We start from the raw sequence: 22,142 nt of genomic DNA, 5'->3' as shown, positions 1-22,142 counted from the left end.
AATGCGGAAATGTACAAACCGTTGAGCAGGGTTCCCCGCGTGCAAAAGGGTCATACTGGTGCCTGTCTTGTTGGGGAGGCCTCAGGATTCCATGAGATAACAGTGTGAAGCCGAGTCGGACAGAGCCCCTTCTTCCCTGCTTCATCATTTAGATTGTTAGATTTCGAAGAGAGCTTTTATGTCGTGGACTCATTTTGCAGATAAAGAAACTGAGGAATGAAGAGCTTAGACAGCTTTCCCACGTGTGTGCAGTTGGTGAGGAAGCCGTGGCTGGGACGCAGATTTCTTATACCAGGCACAGACTGCCTGGCTGAGTGCGCCAAATGCCACCTCACACTATTCGTTTGGGGCACAAAACTCGCCCTGATAAATAGGACTGTCATTTTGACAATTGTTTTTCCCAAAATATTCCACAAAACACAAGTTTTATTGGTTGTTAATAAGTCTTTTATGGAAACAAAGAAAAGGTTCTGTGGTCAAATGATTTTGGAAAATACTGGGTTAAGCAAAGTAGATGAGTCCCTTTTCATGACCGTGGATGTGTTCCTCTTTCATCTCTGCTGTTCGCAAACCTGTTTGACCAGGGAACCCTTTGGGGAGGGGACCTGCAGACACATCTCTGCACAGAAATATCCCATCAAACCCAGTTCTCGGTGATGTTAGCGCGTATGTTGTAGTACATGGACTATTGAGAAGGCGTAAAATGGACTGTGAGAAGGTGCTGATGATAAAGGTCTTCATAGAGTCTCTCAGGTTCTCCAAAATCAATGAAGCTCAGTTTCTTTAGGAGAAAAGGAAACATACCAGAAAAAAATTGTCCTGGGGAGTTTTCAAAGCCAGCCCAGAAAGGAGGAAATAGTTCTGCTGAGGAAATTGATTGGGTAGTCAAGAATGTACCTTCTAGGGCTAGCCCTGTGGCTGAATGGTTAGTTCACGTGTTCCGCTTCAGCAGCCCGGGGTTCACGGGTTCAGATCCTGGGCACGAACCTGTACACTGCTCATCAAGCCGTGCTGTGGCGGCATCCCACATGGAAGACCTAGAATGACCTACAACTAGGATATACAACTATGCACTGGAGCTTTGGGGAGAAAAGAAAAAAAAAAAGAGGAAGGTGGGCAACAGATGTAAGCTCAGGGCCAATCTTCCTCACACACACAAAAAAGAAAGAAATGCTTCCCAAATGTTCAAAAAAAGAATATATCTTCCTGCTCCTTTTCAATCATAGATGCAGTACCATCTGTGAAGATGGGCAGGCAGTCTCTAATTCCTTCTATAAAGCGCCTGGTAGTTATTTTCCTTCATTCCTCTTGAGACCAGGAGCTCAGTTACCCAGAAGCAACTCACTAAATATTTGTCCACTTGCCCTACTGGCCAGGTTACATGGAATCCTGGACTGTTTTCTAAACATTGGCAGGTTGGTTTTTCAAAGTGGAGTTGAAATTTAAGTGTTTAATTTTATTGTGTCTCTCTTCCAAGTAACTCCAACTTCTATAAGCTCAAACCACTTCCCAGCAGCTTCTTTAAAAGCTCGTCACATAGAACCCTGGAAGCAGAACGTTTCTGACGCTTGGAATTGCACAATGGAGGTTTTGCTATTTCCCCAGCGGGGAAGAAGGAGCCGCAGTCTTTCCTTCTCTCTCAGCTCCCACGCTTGCTTTTTGGACCACTGGGTAGTGTGGGATTTGCTCATGGAAAGGGGTAGACGCTCTATGGGAACAACGTAGAAAAACTCATGAACGTCACTCATTCATTCGCACCTGTCACATGCCCATCATTCCTTCGTTTGAATAACAAATAGGAAGTGCCCTGTGTGAGCTGGACGCTGCGCTGGGTCAGGCATTGCCTGTGAGGAGCTTGTGTTTAGTAGAGGAGGCAGACGGCTGACACCAAGTGCGAGACTGCAAGCCCCCTCTAAGATGGGGCAGCCTGTGGGCAGGAACCATACCTTCTTGGCCTTCAAAGTTCAAGTGCCTGGGGCTGGCGATTGAGTAAAGGTCATCAGGACATACTCAGCATGACAGCTAAATTCAGAAAGGTTGGTGGGCTTCTGAGGCGCTCCTTCCTGCAAGACTCTTCCGCACATGCTTCTGTATAGGAAGAGCTTAGAATCAGGGATTTCCTGTGGGTCTGAAGTCCTAGCCCAGGGACAGGCAGAACAAGAACTGACATTAGATTAGTGCTTTTTAAAAAATTTCCCACTTTTTTAATTTTTAATTTTGACATTATATCAGACTTCCTGAAAAGTTGCAAGAAGAGTACAAAAAAGTCCCATATGTCCTCTGCTTATGGTCCCCAAATGTTAACATTTATCACATTTGCTTTATTCTTCTCTTTCTCTAGATATGCACACACACACACACACACACGCACAATTTTTTTCTGAATTGTAAGTTACAGATACTGTGCCCCTTACTCTTAAATACTTCACTGTGTATTTCCTAAGAACAAGGGCATTTTCTCATATAACCACAGTACAGTGATCAAAACCAGGAAATTAACAGTGATTTGGGACTACTACCTAGTCTACGGACCTTATTCAGATTTTACTATTTGTGTCAGTAATGACTTTTAGCAGAAAGATCATGCATTGCATTCAGTTGTCATGCCTCTTTAATCTCCTTTAATCTAGAATAGTTCCTCGCTCTTTGTTTTTCATAGTAGTACATTTTTTTGAGTAAAGACCAGTTGTTTTACAGAATAGCCCTCATTTTGGGTTTGACCGATGTTGCCTCCTGCTTCAGTCCGGGTTATGCTCTTTAGGCAGGAAAACCACAGAAGTGATGCTGAGTTCTCAGTGCATCACATCAGAGGCACATGCTGCTGGTTAGTCTCATGACTGGCAATGTTACCTTTGACTATTTAAGGTGCTTTGTGCCAGGTGTCTCCGCTGTAAAGATACTATTTTACCCTTAAGCATGTGGTGGGCAGATACTTTGAGACTAAGTATCCCATTCTTCTCAAACTTTCACCCCTTAGTCCCGGCATGATTCTTGCTTGAATCAGTTATTGTTAGGATGGTTGTCACATGCTGATTTTTCTAGTTCCAGTATTCCTTGTGTGTTTGTTTGCTGGCTTTCTGTCTCTAAGGCAGGGCCTTCCGTTTTTTAAATTTATAGTTATGTGTCACTTAACGACGGGGATATGTTCTGAGAAATGTGTCATTAGGCGATTTCATGGTTGTGCAAACATCATGGAGTGTACTTACACAAGCCTCGATGGTGCAGCCTGCTACACACCTAGGCGATATGGTATTAATTTTACGAGACCACCATCCTAGCACAATGCAGTCTGTCATTGACCAAAATGTTCTTATGCAGCACCTGCCTGTATATCAGTGTGGATTCATAGCTTGTTTTATTCAGTGGATTACAATCCTTTATATCAGTACTATTTATCTTGCTGCTCCAGTCGCTCCAGATTTGGCCGGTCGAACCCCTATGATCTGGTTCCTGTGTCCTTTTGACCTGTACTTGTCATTCTTTAGGACCATCACTATCAAAAGGCAGCCCTTTCCAGCTGGGTGCAGGCTTTTCTGTATTCCCTTGTCTTCCTGATGAACACTCAGTAGTTTCTCTGCCTGGATAGAACACTCCTGGCTCTCCCTGGTCTCCCCACTTCCCCCACCTCCATCACTACCACCCTTGTGAAACAGGATTTTCCAGCAAGGAGACTTGACTAGCAACTGACAGGGCGTTAGCATGTCCATCTTCAAACACAGAACTGTTTAATTTCAACACAAAACACTGCACAGAGTCAACCCCCAACACAGGACTCCAGGAGCGGACAGGCGCCAGCGGTGGTGGACACACCATCCTAATGGTATTTGCTTTTCCCCTGTGTAAACCAGATGATGGGTGCGAAAGATTTGCCCTTTGCTTCTCTATTTCTTTTTTGTACTCCAAAGAGAAAGCAAATTTTTGATTCTGCTCGTAATAAAGGGCACCTGACAACTGAATTCTCACCTTTAAGCTGTTGTCAAAGTGGGAGGGGGAGAGAAAGTGGACAGACTGCCCATTTTGAACTCAACCTTACTTCAAAAGAGCATTTATTTTTACCCCCATTTCCATGTATCACATTGGACAAGAAGTATTTCCTTTTTGCACCTGGAAATGGGAGAACTTCTCACTAAAAACAAGATGCGGATGTGGGAGTGACATATAAAAAGAGAAATAAACTGAATTTGATATCAGGAATCATCATATAAGGAAGAATAATTGGTACGGGAAGGCAGAGGTTGCGTGTAAATACGTTAGTCCCCACCCTGTTCGTCAGCAGTCACACAGCTTCAGACGTTAGAGTCTGTCTCATTGAGAGAAGGAATGTCGCTGAGGAAGGAGAGCGAGGTGAGAGGGCAGAACTTCTAACCAGGAAGAGGCTGTCTCCAAGGCGCTGAGCCGAGGCCGGCGCAGAGCGTGGCCCTCAGGTACAGGACCAGGTCTGTAGGAACCCATGTGGTGTGCCCTGAGGGAGGCAGTGAGGGGAGAAGCGAAATTGATCCTTAAAGGGGAGAACCATCAAAACATCCTTTATAGTTACATGGCTTTGAAGAAAAATATAGATCCTGTGGTTTTCCTGGAGGTGAGGAGGAGGGGAGCCTAAAAGCCACAGATGATGTGTAAATTCTGGAACAAACAAGGAAGTGGTAGTTCTCAAGTTGGGCTCTTACATCTCAGCAGTCGTCTCGTTTCCGTGCACGTCGCTCGCGTGGCCACAGCCACAGCAGCAGAGGGTGGGCACAGGCTGTCCAGCTCCAGCCTGGCGAGGGTTCCCCAAGGTCCACCTTGGGCAGCCTCTGAGACTCTGGGAACAAGGTGCCCCTCAAGATGTGCCTGTTTCTTTCTTTTTTTCAGAAGAAAACCTTCCCCACCTATGGCTCTTGAATTCACCATCCTAAAGTTGATCTGATATTTTTCAATGAGTGATATTTCACGATTGCTTCAATTATGTTATTATGACCCACAGTCTGCCCTCTCAAACACTTCAAAGCCCTTTTTCCCTTTTCTTCGACTTTTCTTTCTTTCTTTTTTTTTTTGCCACCTCTCCTCCTGGCTGATTGTTTTTTTAAACAGAGTCCAAGATAAACAGAAGCAGTGCACGTGTTGCAAGGGGTAGGATTTTAGAGCAGGCTGGTGGGGGGGCAGGGAGGGTGGGGGCAGGGGAGCAGGGAGCCGGGGGCAGGGGGCGGTTGATTGAGTGGAGGAGGTGCGCACGCTTCTCTTTGTCTGTCCCATTCATTCAGTTGAATTATGAATTGTTCCCAGAAAATAGACATAAAATGGGCTTTGGAAATGGGCTCTTTTAATTGAGAATGCTTTGGAGAAAGACAAGGTTGTGCACACGTATTGCTGGCTAAGCCCCAGTGACTTCTCTCTCTGTGGAACTGTTGTTGCACTTGGGGTTTGTGTCTTTCACTTGGTGCCACAATTGACAGAAATATGCCATTTGGCCCTTATTCCAGAAACAAGTAGTACTTGGTATTGTTAATGCTTTTGTTTGCGTGCGTATGTAGATTACTTCTTTCTTAGGTGCAAGTCTCCATCTTTTTAAAGTTTTTTTTGTAACATGCTGTATTCAAACAGGGCTGAGTAATAAGTGGATGTTTATCAGGAATATTAACGCACCTAATACCCAACGCCACCATCTGGTAGATATATCATCCCCATTCACAGATGGTATAGCTGAGGTCCAAAGTCACACAGCCAGTAAGAGGCAGAGCTGGGCTCCGAACCCGATAATCCAGGCAGATCTCCCCAGATCTGTAATCACATCTGAAGAGACTTCTCTTTTTTTTGCCATATGAGGTAGAATTCACAGGTTCCAGAGATTAAGATGTGGATGTCTTTTGGGGGACCATTTTTCAACCCTCTACAGGGAGTCATCTGTGGATTTTATGTGTCAAGTAAACCCAGTCCCCTGTAAGCAGCCAGCCAATCTATACTTCTAAAAATCACAGCTGCGTTCTCTCTGGGTAAAGGCTTATGAAGAAGGATCCTGGGAATTCATCCATGATTGAAGGAAGGAAGGAGAGCAAACAGGGGAGGTGGCCAGTAATGGATGTCTCTCTCTTCCTAGTGCATGTGTCTGATGGAGACAAAGGGTCTGGAGCTTTAGGTTCTGTTATTAGCTTGTCTTTTCAAAAGTTGTTGACATTAGAAATGGAGAACTACTTAAAGATTCCTAATTTTTAGGGTTTTCAGAGGAAAAACCAGAACAACGTAGTCAGTTTGACATGAAGAGAAGATTTTATTCAGAGGGAGATTATCAGAAAAAAAATGCAACTTGGGGAAGGATGAGAGACAGTGGCTGGGTGGGAAATGAGAGAAGAACAGAGCTGAGTTCATCTGCCACCAGGAAGCCCAAAGGAACATGTCCTTGAGCTGCAAGAGAGTCAGCTCCATGGGTCAAAGCCTAGATCAGCCCAGTGATGGGAAAGGCAAAACAGGAGCAGTTTGGTCCAGGCTGAGCTTGTGATGATGACTCTGGCTGTAACCTCCCCAGGTCTGTATCATGGAGCACATCGACCAGCTGCCTTATCCTGATGTCCTTTCATACTTGAGCCGCTAATCTCCTGGCCAGGACTCCTCTCCGCTCTCTTCCACCTCCTGCTGCTGCCCAGTGGGCTGCACCCTGGTTGTGTTCCCGGGTGCCCAGTTGAAAGCAATGGAACAGAAAACACACAGATCCTTTTCAGTCCCACCTTTGGCCTCTATTACCTCATTTGCAAAATGGGGATGACATACATAATTCCCAGGGTTGGGGAAAGGGTCTGGCACAGAGACAAGTGTCAGTGAATGTTCGAGAACTCTGAATCCATGGTTTTAGATACATGAAGGTGTTCCCAGTAACCAATGCCCTCCCTGACCCACGTGTTGCCATTTTGCCAAAAATTGTGACTCTACTGACTTTGAGTGTCTAGGAAAGAAAAAGCAAACTAATTCCTATTAAAATGTGATTCACTGTGTTCTCTCCTTTTTACACTCTCTTTTCCAGATGGTAACAAAAAGTAATCCAGATGGGGTGCAGGTGCTGTAAAATGATACAAAGGTAAAGTTGGAAAAACACCTCCTCCGGAATCCGTGGGAATCACTTTAAAGACCCTAGGTGGATTCAGTGCATGCATCCTGCATGGGGCACGGCCAGCACTGCCAGGAAGTTGAGCCTTTGGAACTGCTTTGATATCATTTAAAAGGACATGTGGCCGAGGTTTTTTAACTTTTGGCTCACTGCTCAAAGTGTGCTGGGAGCACCAGTGTGCTCTGAGACTGACTTTGGTTTGGGTTGAATTTACATTTCTCTAGAGAGCTTTAACACAAAGAAAAGCTTGGGTTTCAGAGGATGCCTGAAATGGTGTCACTGAAAATAAATCGCCCAGGCACATATGTGTTTTTAATTTCCTCCAGATTCTATTTCGTAAAAATTTGGTTAACACGAATAGAATTCTGTATAAAATAAAGGGAAAAAGTTAACCGATGATTTTGCTTCCTTAACAAATAAAACTTTATTATTCTACTTCTATTCCATATCTGTGTACCTATATCTGTTGTCCATACACATACACACACACACATATAAATGTTACTCTATCGTAATCATAATGTGCTGTTAGGCTTTATTCAAAAAACATTTATTGTAGTAAATATTTGTTATAAGTATCTTTCATGCCAGTCCAGACTTCATATCCTTGTTTTGTTTTTTTTTTTGAGGAAGATTCCTCTTTTTGCTGAGGAAGATTGGCCCTGAACTAACATCCATGTCCATCTTTTTCTACTTTATATGTGGGATGCCTGCCACAGCATGGCTTGATAAGCGGTGCGTAGGTCCACACCTGGGATCCCAACTGGCGAACTCCAGGCCACCAAAGCAGAATGTGGAACTTAACCACTGCACCACCGGGCTGGCCCCCATATTTATTGTTTGAATGGCTGTGTAATATTCCATTGAGGGGATGTACCATCCATACCTAACCACTTGTTTTCCTGTTATTGGTCATATTTTTTGTTTTTAAATTCCATGACCCACTTTGTACTTTACCGTCTTCCTGTCCTCTTTGGATCTTTTCTTAAGATCTATTTCCAGTGGTAGAACATTTTTATACCAACTATGTCTATTTGATTTAGACAAACATATAGGCTTAAAAGAGTAACTGATCACAGAAATTAAGTTAACAGAAATAGTAGAAAGAAGCAGAGCCTATAGTAGTATTAATAATGAAAGTTAGTTATTAATAAATAAAGTTAATTAAGAATTAACCTAACTGATCTTCATTATTCTCACCCCCAGCTATCTCTTTGATCCAGTTCAAGTGCCCTCCCCTGGCTATGTCAACGAAGTGAACAGCTGCAAGTTGGATGAAGATGACACTGTTAAATTAAAAGGCAAGCAGAGCAGCGAAGTCCTGGTGCATACAAACGACCTTCAGGGTGAGGGCTTGAAGAGGACGGCAAGCAGAAACAGAACAGCTGGTCCACAGGAGCCTTGGCCTCACCAAGGACTGCTCCCTCAGGAGGACACCGGAGGGGGACACTGTGCAGAGAAGACTGATGGTGCCATCAATGGCATTGGCCCTGTTGCTGCTTTGCCACCCACTGGGGATCCTGGGCCCCACCAGGGTAACTGGGGCTCCTGGGCCAGTACCTCAAACAGCATTCACCCAGCTCAACCCTTCCTTGAAGAAGGGGGCGCGGGGGAACAGAACTGTGTGCTGCCGGGCTCAGAGGAGACCAGAGTCATCCAAAATGGAGACTCCAGAGCTCCTTCCAAAGCAGAACACCCTGCCTTGGAAGTACAAGACCACGTCCTCCAGATACCAGCCCCAGATTACCCTCAACTTTGGGGCTCAGCTGTAGACAACGTTGATCATGAAGAGAAAGATTATCTTTTCCAGAGCCATACTGAGGAGGAGCCCCAGGAGGAAACCCACCCCAGCGTGGGGGAGCACGGTTCGAACATGCCCTTCTCCAGGAAGAGAAGCTGGGATTCCTTAAACGAGGCCGTGGCAACGGAAGTTTTAAGTGTCTACTTTAAAGAAGAGGATCCTGCTCAGCCCGTGCCTGTGGTCGATTCGAGAAACAGGTGGGAGGACGACCTTGGCTCCACTGGAGACGGGAGTGGGGAGATGGCAGACGAGGACGCGGCAGTGGCGGAAGCCCTGGCGGCTTTAGAAGCGGCGACTGCAGGAGAAGATGTGGATGAGGCAGATTAGGGGAGGGGATCTGTACAGGCAAATAAGCTAGTGTCCTGTGGGCACGTGGGGTACATTGCTCCTTAGACGCAGCACTGATACTCTGCAGCCTGCCCTGGTGCAGCCTGACGGTTGTTTACATGCAGCCTCTGTCCGGATGCGTGGGAGCGCCTGCGCCACTTGTTCATATGGAGAGCAGCTCTGTGCACCGGGCTGTCTCTCAGGACACCAGATTAAAAGTCAGAGGGGGCCATTATGCCGGTGTCCACAGCACGTGCAGAAATTAAACAGCCTGCTCGCCAACTCGCAGAGCTCCCCCAGCACGTCTGCGCCATCTGGAGCAGGCGCTGAAATCCCAGGGCATAATCGCAAAGGCGCAGACTCACGGAACATTCTGTTTGACTGTAAATTCTTTATTTTGCTTTTGAGAGCCAAACGTTGTGCCCAGCCTGGAAAAGGTAACTATACACCCATTTAAAGTGCCTAATGTGTCCTCCTCAGAGCATGGCTTACCTTCAGGGACAATCACCCAGGGAACTAATAACTAACCACTTGTTTGACCCAGGGTTCAGGTCAGCAGCTTTCAGGGTGGAGCAGAAGCCACCAGTAAACAAATGGTTAGTCATTAGCTGTGACATTAAGACACCTTGACCTTAACTTTTTTTATGTTATTACTTTTTAATCTCCTTTGAGATTGGGGAGACCAGTCAAAATCATTCTTAAAACTGCTTGTGTCATATTTGGGTCTTAAGTGGATGAGATTTGGAACAGCCAAGAGATCTATGGAGTGTTTTTTGCCATTTAATGTCTGATTCTGATTAAAATATAACAGTATATATGGCTGTCTGTCTGTCTTAACTCAAAGGTGGTTCTGATTTTCCTAGACTGAGTGTCAGTGACCCTTGATGTTTCTTTCAATGTAAAGAACTACACTCTTAAATGACAGTTGAGGAGGAGGCCAAGTCAATTTGCCGAGAATGACTTTGACTCTGTCCCTGGAGTTCATACTCTTGACACCATTTCTGCAAGGGCCAGTCTTACCTTAGGATGAATGGCCCGTTCTGGGTTTCAGACCTTCTAATTTGTAAACCAAGCACAGCCGCTCTGACGTGGCTCTTGGAGAATTTAGAGGATGGGCAGGCCACAGTCATACATCAGTTAACGATGGGGATTGTTCTGAGAAATGCGTCATTAGGCAATTTCATTGTCATGCAAACATCATATTGTACTTACACAAACCTAGATGGTATAGCCTCCTACACACCTTAGGCTGTATGGTCCTAATCTTATGAGACCACTGTTGTAAATGCGGTCTGTTATTCACTGAAACATCGTTATGCAACGCATGAATGTATCTAGAAAAATATAAATATGGAAGATGCTTTAGTATAGTGTTTCATAACACAGGCTCTGAAATCTGACGGGCCTAGGTTTGATCTCCAGTTTTGCCATGCGACCTTTGGCAAGTAATTTATCCCTTCTACTTGCCCATGTGTTAAGTGAGAATAAAATAATAGTATATACTTGTAAAGATTAAATGAGATTACACAAATGTTTAGCATAGTACCTAGTACACAGTAGGCACTCAATAACATGATGTCTTATTAGTTAAGAACAAATCCTTTAAAAATTTTTTTACATCCTCACAACTGAAAACTCGAATACTGTGAAGTAGTTATAATGTCATCAATGCATTTTGGTAGGTATCCAACATAAAACATGATATCTGAGCCATCCAGCATATTTAAAGATGACACCCTTAAAAATCATTACCCTGGGCTCGTTTGGTGGCAAGCCATCTCTACGTACAAGGTCACTCAGAGCTCTTAAAAGATGAACTGTTGGCATTGTTAACTGCATTGTGTTTGCTATTGTGTTTGGTGCACCAATGCTTAATATTTCAGAGTGATTCCTTCCGCAATTTCCCAAGTATATCTGTTGGGATTAGGTCCAGCTGCATGTGATAAATGGCTTATAAAAATAGAGATTTATTTACCTTTTATGTAAAAGAAGTCTGGAGGTAGCAGTATGAGCACAGGAGTGTTCCATGGTATCAGTAACCCATGCCCCTTCTATCATCTTGGCTTCCTTCTAAAGATCACTCTGTGGTCCAAAATGGCTGCTGGCACTCCAGTCATTACATTTGGTTTCCATGCAGAAAAAAGAATAAAGAGTGAGAGGATCTCACTCCCTCTCTCTTAAGGACCTCCTGGAAGTGTAATTCATTCCTTTCACTTATACCTCATTGGTCAGCTTCTGGTGGCTCAGTCACATCTAGCCGCAAGAAAGGCTAGGAAAACTTCTCTTTCTGTGAGTGCATGACTTTCTCAAATAAATTCAGGATTCAGTTACTGGGGAGAATGGACATTGAGTTTTGAGATGGTCAGCTTACAATCTCTGCCACATCAGGTCCTCAAAACATAAAAGCCTAGGATAGAGCTGGTTTGCAAAAGGTTCAAAGACAGTATTTACATTTAGTATGGGACAGGAGGAGTTAAACCTTTGAAGTCCCGGGGAAGGAGGACTGGACAGCCAGAGCCCTCCCAACTTCCCGCTGGTATCTCCAAAATAGAAGGATGGAAGAAGAAACTTCAGACAAGAAATGGGGCATGTGAGGCGTTGGTGCAGAGGTCTCTTTCCCTTGCCCAGAAACACACTGCTGTATTTGTACACGTGGTTTTGCATTTTAGGACTGCTGCGGTATTTCACCGTGATTCATAACTCTGTTAAGTTTTAAAGATTCTTTTTGTGTGAGTAACTGCCTCAAGAAGGTTAATAGATGACCAAGAATTTCAAGTGTTTTTTAAAAAGCAATCCCGGCTCCTTTTGTCTTTATCCTATATCCAGGCTCCACCAAAGGACATCAGAGGAAAGTCAGAATCTTCAGGTTACAAAGAAACTCCAAATTTTAGCTTTATCCACCAGGTTGTCTAGCAGCTGTCTGAGCATCCTGCTCCATATGGTGTCTTCTTTCTGCAGCCCGGTGCCACCCCTTATCAGAAGGGTGATGCTGACAGTGGTGAGCCTTTTCAGACAGTCTGGATGATTTGACAGCACAGAGGTGTTCTGAATTAAGGCCCTGGCTGTGATTAGGAGTGGACAGATGGTGCTAAGTTCACCATCTTAGCAAATTGCATCATGTGGATATTTACCATGTTAAATCTTGATTTTGACTTAAGATTATTTCTATATTACATGGAGGTTTCTTGAGCTAAGAAGTTACATTTCACTTTTTACTGGGGGAAGTTGAACTCTCACATAAATACGAAATTAAATGTTTCTCCCTAGTTTCCAAGGCAGATAGTAGCAAATGGTTGTAACTGTCACACCAGATCCCCAAAAGAGTGAAGAGAATTCAGGGTTTCTTGGTACACGGCCATTTGTCCATACTCAACCGTTGGCCATTCGCCATGTCCCTCTTTCTACCTCACTCTGCCTCTGACCCAAAGGGTAAGATTCTCTGTTCTCTTCCTAACTCTCCCCTCAGTATCTCCAAGCAGGAGGCCCTAGGAAGAACTGAGGAGACGCCAAATGCAAGTGCACGAGCAAGGATCTGCTGACGTCCTTAGTTTTGTCATCTGTGTGCAGGCACAGGAATATGGCCTCCTGTCTTGGACTTGGATTTTGTTCTTTACCAAGGGAACTCCCGTTTGCACAAGGCTTTACAATGAAAATGTGGAAATTCTTGATTCTTTTTCCTCTAGATTAAACCTCATTCATTTTAAAATCCTTTATTTTGGAATTGGTGATGTTTAGAAGCTGACCTTTGTTTTTTATGGTAGATTCTTTCCCTATTAATTTATGGATAGAAATAAATTACTCCTTTATTTATTACCTTTCCAGATATCTCCAGTGTATCAGGTTATAGTCAACATATCTAAACAGACTGACTTTTGAAGCACCCTCAGCCACTTTAGAATAACATTGTATGGGCCGACTCTATGACCTGGTGGTTAAGTTTGGCGCATTCCACTTTGGCAGCCTAGATTCAGTTCCTGGGAGCAGACCTACACCACTTGTCAACAGCCATGCTATGGCAGCAACCCACATACAAAATAGAGGAGGATTGGCACAGATGTTAGCTCAGGGACAATCTTCCTCAAGCAAAAAGAGGAAGATTGGCAACAGAAGTTAGCTCAGAGTGAATTGTCCTCAGCAAAAAAAATAAATAAAATAAATTTAGGCATCCCTGTTAAATACACTAATTACAAATGATTCTTTACCTGCACATTAAAGTCAGTTGCTCAGAGTCAACTATTAGCAATTTTTTTCCCCACTAAAACAACTATAATAAACAAGTGCCTTTTGCCTAGGTCTAGGATGGTATATGTCACAAGAAGGGGATGAATACATTATTTGTTAAAGAATAAAAGCTCTTCGCGGTATAGTTGAGAAGACGTTGTGGAGCTAACTAAGATTCTGAATGCTAATTATGAGATTGTGTTGTAATAAAGGTATAAATATAGGGCTGTGGAGGCACAAGTCTATGAATTTGGGAGAAAAGTAATTACATTTCTTCATGCTCTTCACGCTCAGACTGCCCTGCTCTAGTTGACCAGTGAGGCTTTATGGTGGTCTGTGGAAAGGTGGACAGGATAGAAATTGAGCAACTGGTGAAGGTTTGGTCTCTATAATGAAGCCATGTTACCCTGAGGACCTTAATCCCAAATTGAGACAAAAACTGTGTGAAAACCAAAGTTTGAGGCCAGGCAGTGGGGAACTTGGCTGACCACATTTTTCAGTCATCTGAAACTCAATCTTTAAAATCCTGGGAGAGAAGGATGTGTGTTTGTGTAGTAAGACTCAGATGTCGCTGTTCTCTTGGCTCCCGGTGATGGGAGAAGTACGTGGGGATTGCCTTTATAGTAGCACCCGCAGCCTTACATCCTGACTCCCAGGTCTTCAGAGGTTCAGACTGCACAGCACTCACCGGGCACTTCACACACATGCCTCTTTAATCCCATAACCAGGGGTGGGGTCCGCCTGTGCCTCTTGCTGGCTGTATGACCTTGACTTTAAGTTTCTTAACTTTTCTGAGCCTCAGTTTCTTCATCGGTAAAATGGGGATCATTCCTACCTCTCAAAGTTGAAAGCAGATGTTCTCAAATTTCAGTGTGCTTGTTTATAAAAAAGCCATGCTGTGGCCTCGCCTCTCAGAGATTCAGATTTTGTAGGTCCTAGGTGAGGCCCTGGCCTCTGCATCGGTAATGTGGGTAATTCTCAAGCCACACTTGGAGAAAACACTAAGACTCTAGCGGGAATGGACACATCTTTTTGATCTTGCACTAGTTATCAATACAAAATCTTGTGCTCTTATCCCTAATAGAAGGATGTTTACAAATAAGTGTACTGTCCTCTTGTGCTATCATATACTTGATAGAGAATGTTAAAAGGAGATAACAAATATCAATCAGAGTTTTAGCATCTTTTTCACATCCCTAGGTTATGTGAAACCTACTTTGAAAACCACTGATTTAGAAGCTCAAATGAACTATCTATAAAAGCTCTTCGTAAATACACAAGACTAATATTTCTGACAACATATCCAGCATACATATGCGTGTGAGCCATACACTTAGAATGCAAACAAATGTGGAAACGCACACCTGATACCATTCATCTGACCCTTTGAGCCTGATTTTTAGGAGACTTCTGTATTTTCTGCTCTTAAACATTCTGAAATAGTTAATCTAAAACTACGGTAAAATATGACCTAGAGACCTGAAGGTAGACAAAGAAGTTTACTCGCCTCCCTTATCAAAACTACACATTCCAGACTAACATGAGGCAGACAGTTGAGGTATAGGCTGATTAGAATATTGGTTTAGTTGAGATCTTACTATTTTGAAAACAAAACCATAAAATTTTCTCTTGACATCAGTTACCAACCTTATATAAAAAAAAATCTCACAAAAATAATTTCATTTCCAGGTCCTACTCATCCTTTTCCATTCTCCAAAACAGTCCCAAAGCTCTGGGGAATGGCGCACGTAGACCTTGATATACTTATATAAACAAGGAAGATTTCACAGGCCAAAGAGGGCTGAGGGTCTCTTCTCATGAACCAATGTGCTCTTCCTATCCTAAATGTTGATGCTTGGAAAGGAATCAAAAGTTTTAAATTACCCATTTTTGAAGACGTAAGAATATAGGCTCTAAGATTTTCATGACATCAGCCATTAGCCAGGACACAAACCAAGGACTGTTACAGTATTTAAATTAAAAGTTTATAGGAAAAAAATTCATAACGAAAAACATATCTGCAAAGACATTATTTCAGAATAATTTGCCAAGTAATACAATTGTTGATATAGAAATCTCAGTACTAATTTCTGGGAGCCATCAAGTTATGGTTTTTGGATTTGTATAGGTGCAAATATAGCTTAAGTTCTTTAAAAACTACTGTTGATGGAGCATTGAGTACAGTCTGGGATCTGCATACACACCACTTCACTTGAGTCCATCATGACTCTATGAGTTGTAGGTATGATTGTCCCCATTTCACAGATGGAAAAATGGAGCCTCAAAAAGCTAACTCATCCACAGTCATATAATCAGTCAGTGGCAGAATTTCAATTGAACCCAGATTGAACAAGAAATACATAGTATAGCCTCTCTGTGGAGGCAGTCCCATTGCCATCAGACAAAAAGAAGGGCTGAATCAAAACGTGAAATTTCTAAGAGAAGAAAGTCTTTGGTCTCCAATATTTCAGGGAATGCAACAATCACAACAGTAAAGTGACTTCTGAGATTGAAAGGTGAAAGAACTTTAAAACAAAGTGTGCAGATAAAGACAATTCAATTTTGGAAAGGTCAAGTTATATATATTGTTAATTAGGACAGAAAGTTTTTTTCAGGTTCTGAGAAAGATTTTAATACAGAATTTGAAAAGCTAGTCAAGGCTTTATTTTATAGAAAATCTCTGAGGGGTCAGCCTGGTGACGCAGTGGTTAAGTTCTCGCACTCCACTTTGGCAGCCCGGAGTTCACGGGTTCGGATCCTGGGTGTAGACGTACACACTGCTCATCAAACCATGCTGTGGAGGCATCCCACATACAAAAATAGAGGAAGATTGCCACAGATGTTAGCTCATGGCTAATCTTCCTCACCAAAAAAAAAGAGAATCTCTGAGACTGTCTGATACTTGTGTTTTCACAATGATTATAGGACCATGAATTTCTTATCCTACAAAGCATGAGGTGGAACCATGGGCCATACGAGCTTGCCACATGAAGAGCCAGTACAATGTGTCTTGAGATCCCTTTCTTCAGTTTTGTCACCTATATGCAGAAGTGATGGTTATGCCTTCCTTCAAGCTGTAATGAGATTTACATGAGATACAGAGTATAAAGTGCTTGGCACATACCCAGCTGGAGATAAATAGTAATATAAGATGTGATTTTATTATCCAGAGAAGGTCATCTCATACTGGACCACTTTTTATGAGTAGGGCTCAATACTTTTTTATAATAACTAAATTTTGACTGCTATGACTCCCAAAGCTTTCTGAACCACTTCTAATAATATTAAACAATTTCTAAATTAGATGAGTCCTTTTCTATTTACATCATTAACAATCATCTCAAAGCAAAAATGCATCTTGGAGGCACTTCAAAATTTAGTATTTTTTAATTCTCATTATTTTGATCATTTGACCATTGTAGGACACACAGTAATTTATGCTTCGTTACAATTTTAAGTCATATTGAGTTCTAAGTGATATTTACAGCATTAAAATTGACCTATTTCTTTTATCCTTCCTTGCCCTAAATAAGTTTATATAAAATAAAATGCTTTTTTTGTGTGTGTGAGAAATATTGGCCCGGAGCTGACATCTGTCACCAATCTTCCTCTATTTTACGTGGGAAGCCACCACAGTGTAGCTTGACTGGTGGTGCATAGGTCCGTGCCTGGGATCCAAACCCACGAACTCTGGACCACTGGAGTGGAGTGCGTGAACTTAACCACTACACCAGCAGACCGGCCCCTAAAATGCATTTTGAATGCAAGACCGAAACCTTGGGAGGTTTGTTAGGGTTGGTTGGTTATTTCAGAGGAGTTGTTTTGTTTGGATTTGGTTTGGACCACATTAAGATACTCATCTGTAATAAGTAAACCCATAAACTTTGCAATTTGGGTATAATGTTATGATTCCAAGAACATTTTATCTCCAGTTTCTCAGCTAGATTAACTTGCAAATAAAAAGAAATGGAGTTATTTTTAAACTCCCTGGGATGGCTGTACTACCTTCATGTCTTATCATGAAGAGTGATAAGATAAAGTGACAGCCTGAACCAGCAGCGAGAACATACCCCTTATCTTGTAGATCTGGGTCCGTTCAACTTCAGGGCAAGGAACTCCTTCTCTCACTTAAGGTGTTTGACCTGTCGCCAGGGGGATCTCAGGCCCAGTGGGTATGGTAGGTCCTTCTACACTCTCATCCCTGCCTCCCACCCCCGGGTCCCACCCTAGAATGTGAATTCAATGAGAATGTCGTGGAAACATCAAGAACCAACTCTCAAATAGCCAAACTCCCATCATTCTCTCATTTATTTCACTAAAGAGGATGTGAGCTTGGCAGCTCTGGGGCAGCTCACAGAGTGAGCGCTGACTTTACCAGCCCTATGGTAAGTGCGTTGCGTGCCCAAGATCCTCGTGGCCACCCTAAAAGGCACATATTATCTTCACTCCATAGTCAGAAGATTGAGGTCCAAAGAGTTTAAGGTCACAGATGGCCCAAGGCATCCAAAGGCCACATCTGTGCCTTTCTGGAAGCTATAATCACGAGCCCTGTGGCAAACCAAGGAGAGATGGTGGAAGGAAGGTTATCCTAAGCAATAAAGGGGAGAGGGTTTGCAAGGCGTTTCAGAACAGAACCCACACGGTGGCCAGGCCCCCCCGGCTGTGCATCCGAGGCAGCGCTGGGCAATCTCAGCCGTAGGGCTGGCTGGATTCTAGGGCTTCGCTCCCCATGTGGCTCTGGAACTCCTCATCTACTTTTCTGTGAATAATTGCATTGGCCACAGAGTTTTGATGTTGTTGTTGCAAGTGATAGAAATTCAACCCAAACTAGGTAAGACAAAAGAGAAATGTCCTTGGAATGTTCATAAAATTCAGAAGGGCAGCTGGGCCTCAGGGACCACTGAATCTGGTGCTTGAAAGCAACCAGGAGTGCCGCTCTTCCTTCTGTGTGTTCCGCTCCTTCCTTCAGACCAGCTTCCTTCACACAGCAGGGAACACGGCCTCCGCCAGCTCCTGAGCCTACAGCTTTAGCCCCTGGAGGAATAAAGCACTTTCTCCAGCTCCAGGTGGCAAACATTCCCGGGAGGGGCTCCATTGCACCAGGTCACAGATGGGTCATGTGCACACCTCGGTCGTGTCCAGCTACAGTCAGAGGAGCAGGGTACCTGGCTGGGTTCTAAGAGGGAGGAGAAGAGTTCTCCAAAAGAGGGAGCATCATTCCCAGAAGGCAGAGGCGCTGGGCCGGTGGAGTTCCACCTGCCCCTCCACATGCTGCCTCTTCCTCCTCAGATCTTTCTTCTGTCCCTGTATTTCCACCACCTCAAAACGTGGACCCTCTTCTGCTCCATGGCGCAGCTTTAGAGCAAGAAGCTTACTGGCTCAGCTCCACTCTCAGACAAGCCACGTGTGCTGAGCCACTGCACAGGCCATGTTGATCAGCTTTGGGTGGACAGATGCACACAGACCCTTACGAGTTAGCAAGCACGGCCACTTACAATGGCAGTGCCCTCAGTCGAGGTGGCCCTGGAGACCGTGGCAGCCACAGGGACTTTGCATTCATTTTTCTAACCCTTAAAAACCCTGTGAGATAGCTCATTTTACAGATGAGGAAATTGTGGCTCAGAAAGGTAGGGTAATTTTTCCAGTATCACACAGCCATGAGTGGCAGAGCCAGGATCCAAGCTCAACAGCGAAGGCCAACTACCTCTCCAAGGGCACATTGCTTCTCATAGTCACACCACTTCCTTGACAGAATTCAGGGCATGGAGTTTCCTCCAAAATGGAACTCAGCCATTCCTACCAGCATCCAGGGATGCAGAGACACAAGCTCCCAGGTAGGAAATTGGAGTTTCTGATGAGAAAGACAATAAAAACAAACTGGCTGGGTCGGAAAATGTGTTAGGAAAAACCCAAACTTGAATTTTCACTCTCATAAAATAGCTAATGATATTTTCATGTTTAGGGGTAGACTTTTGTTTACTTACTCATTCAGCAAACAATAACGAGTACTTTCTGTGCCAGGCCCTTGGAGACACAGCATCACGAAAAAATGGTCAAGCAGCCATGCTCCCTGCAGTTCTCACATTTGGCCAGCAGAGGGGGCAAGTGCCAGCTCTGTGCAAGGCGGAGACCGGCATGAGCTGAACTGGGTGGGCAGCGACACCGGCTGGGCAGCCACAAAGTGATGGAGACAAAGAAGTCTCAGGTGTCCCTTCAGGGTGTTTGGAGCTACAGTGAGGGAGATCTGAGAATAGTCTTGAAGAACAGTCCTGGGAAAGTCAGGAATGAACAAAGGAAGCCCTGGGTAGAACCGACCTGCCCCACAGACAAAAGGGTCAGAGGATGAGAGAACCGGCAAGCACCTCAGATGCAAAACACAGTCCTCTTTGACACAAACCAAGCCCTCAGCGACCAGCACTGAAGCTTGGGTCCTGACTTTCAAGCCCCAACATCCTGCTGGCCTCAATGAGAGGGAACAGAGGGTTCCTCACCCTTCTGCTGTATCAGAGTAGAGGGAGGAAGCCTAGATATCAAGATCGATTTGAGAAGGAACTGCAGGAGCATACAAAGGCCATGGACAGTCCCCCTGGCAATTCACCCAGGACCTGCCCATGTCGGGTGGGAGCTGAACTAACTGTTCAGGCTGGCATTGCAAGGCTGGCATTCTGTCTCCACGCAGAACAGAACGGCCATAGGCGCCACATGTGCAACTGCTCACTGCCCCCTAACGAGCTGAGAAAGCCCTGAATCAAACCGTGACTCAGCCCCACTCCGCATGCACTTGTGCTAGGGAGGGTACCGAGGGTTGGTTAATTAAGAACAAACCCTGTCAACCCAAGTGACCCCTTTCAACTACAAAATGAGGGATTTGGGATAATTTCTAACATCCTCCCTGGGCTTACATTCTGGGTTTCTTGGTTTTCATGAACTGAAAATTACAAAATCAGCTTTTCCACTTCCTTAGCATAAGCTGTTATCAATCATCCTATTTTCAAGGAAAAAAAAAATGAAAATTCAAAATCAAGATCCAATGAGGCACGACAAAGAGTGAAGTTTGCTGTATATACATTTTAAACATTTTAACCAGGAAATGAAGGAAAGATGGAATGCAGACAATGACACATGACTCTGTGTTCACACTGGATCACATAAGCAGGCTGAAGGGGAGGGGAGCGGAGGGGCTGACCTAAGTAGCTTGGGGAACTGGGTTTTCACTGGATGCTGTAAGGCTAAAAACAAGAAGAACTGTACACAGACACTGTGCTCCAGATGGGAAGTCTGTTTCTCGCAGGGGTAGCTATTCAAACTACCTTACATGTATGCTAGGGCTACAAATATGTAAAAATACCATAGGTAATAAGAGCCAGGTTTCCTCACTGTAGGGAAAAAGTTTCAGATAAGGAAAGCAGGAAGATTAGGAGGAGCCCTGTGGAGCTAGACTGCCGTCAGAGGCATCAGTCCCAATTCAGGCTTTTGTTTTAAAGATACAGAAATAAATAAAAATGTGTGTAAAGGCACGGGTTAGTAGTGCGCGTGGTGTGCGTGTTTACATATAGAAAGAGCCCCTACCACAGTAGTAACGCTGCAGGCAAGACCCACCAGTGGACGGCATGGTGGGTCGAACTGTGTCCCCTAAAAAGATGCGCTGAAGTCCTGACGCCTGGTTCCTGTGAAGGTGACCTTATTTGGAAACTAGGTCTCAGCAGATGTAATCAAGTTGAGATGAAGTCATACTGGAATAAGGCGGGCCCTACCTCTGATGACTAGTGTCCTCCTGAGAAGAGGACCAGACAGGGGCACACGCGCGTGCAGGGAAGAAGGCCACGTGAAGACAGAGGCAGAGAAAGCGAAGCCGCGGCAAAGGAAGGAATGCCGAGAGCTGCCAGCAGCCACGAGAAGCTAGGAGAGAGGAATGGAAGCGCTTCTCCCTCCGGGACTTCAGAAGGAACCAACCCTGCACACACCTTGATTTCAGACTCCTGGCCTCCTCAACCATGAAAGGATGAATTTCTGTTGTTTTAAGGCACCCAGTTTGTGGCAATTTGTTACAGGAGCCCTAAGAAACTAATAATAGATGGTCAAATTAATGGGTGAAAGTTTAAGTGGAAACAAGATGTTTGCCTAATCTCCAAGTACCTCCCTTCCAATACTCACTAATTACAAAGGGAAAACAGTGACTTTACCAAAGAGAAACATGGTGGCCGCCATCTTAACTGACGATCGAGGTTGATGTCACCAGTAATACATATTAATATCATGTTCCCTGCATCATTTTCATAATGCAAAACCTGAGGAGAAACAGTGGGCAAACAAGTTGAAGGTCTTTCTACAAAATAACTGACCAGTCCACTATAAAGTGTCAAGATCATGAAAAAAAGACTGAGGGACAATCACAGATCAGAGAAAACTAAGGAGACCCAACAACTAAATGCAATGGAGGATTCTAGAACAGAAAAAGGAGATTAGTGGGACAAGTGGTGAGATTCGAATAAAGTTGTGCCTTCATTAGTAGTACTGTACCAATGTCAACTTCTTGGTTTGGTCATTGTCCTGAGATTATGTAAGATGCTAACATGAGGGGAAATAGGCTGAAGGATATACAGGAACACTCTCTACCACGTTTGTAACTCTTCTAAGAAATTAGGCACTGTAATATTAAGCTCAGTAAATTATACTACCGCAATCGCATTTTCAGTACACAAGGCATGAACAATTGGA

General features: G+C 44.0%; 1 protein-coding gene across 12 annotated transcripts in view; it reads left to right on the top strand.

Moving 5' to 3' along the window:
* PGCKA1 (PDCD10 and GCKIII kinases associated 1) overlaps nt 1-10,018 on the top strand; it is an 84,978-nt gene extending 74,960 nt beyond the window's left edge. For 10 of the 12 annotated variants that reach the window (XM_070612980.1, XM_070612973.1, XM_070612974.1 and 7 more), the window contains 2 exons: nt 6,992-7,045; nt 8,282-10,018. In XM_070612980.1, the coding sequence (XP_070469081.1) occupies nt 7,014-7,045; nt 8,282-9,203 (954 nt within the window). In that variant the 5' untranslated portion in view covers nt 6,992-7,013 and the 3' untranslated portion in view covers nt 9,204-10,018. Of the gene's footprint in view, nt 1-4,284; nt 4,437-6,991; nt 7,046-8,281 lie in introns of those variants that run through there. The other 2 variants (XM_008523018.2, XM_008523019.2) reach the window with 2 other exon arrangements.
* The last annotated feature ends 12,124 nt before the right edge of the window (nt 10,019-22,142 follow it).

The sequence above is a fragment of the Equus przewalskii genome, chromosome 3, assembly GCF_037783145.1.
Source record: "Equus przewalskii isolate Varuska chromosome 3, EquPr2, whole genome shotgun sequence".
In the NCBI taxonomy this organism is placed as follows: domain Eukaryota; kingdom Metazoa; phylum Chordata; class Mammalia; order Perissodactyla; family Equidae; genus Equus; species Equus przewalskii.
This window is presented reverse-complemented; position numbering and strand designations above follow the sequence as displayed.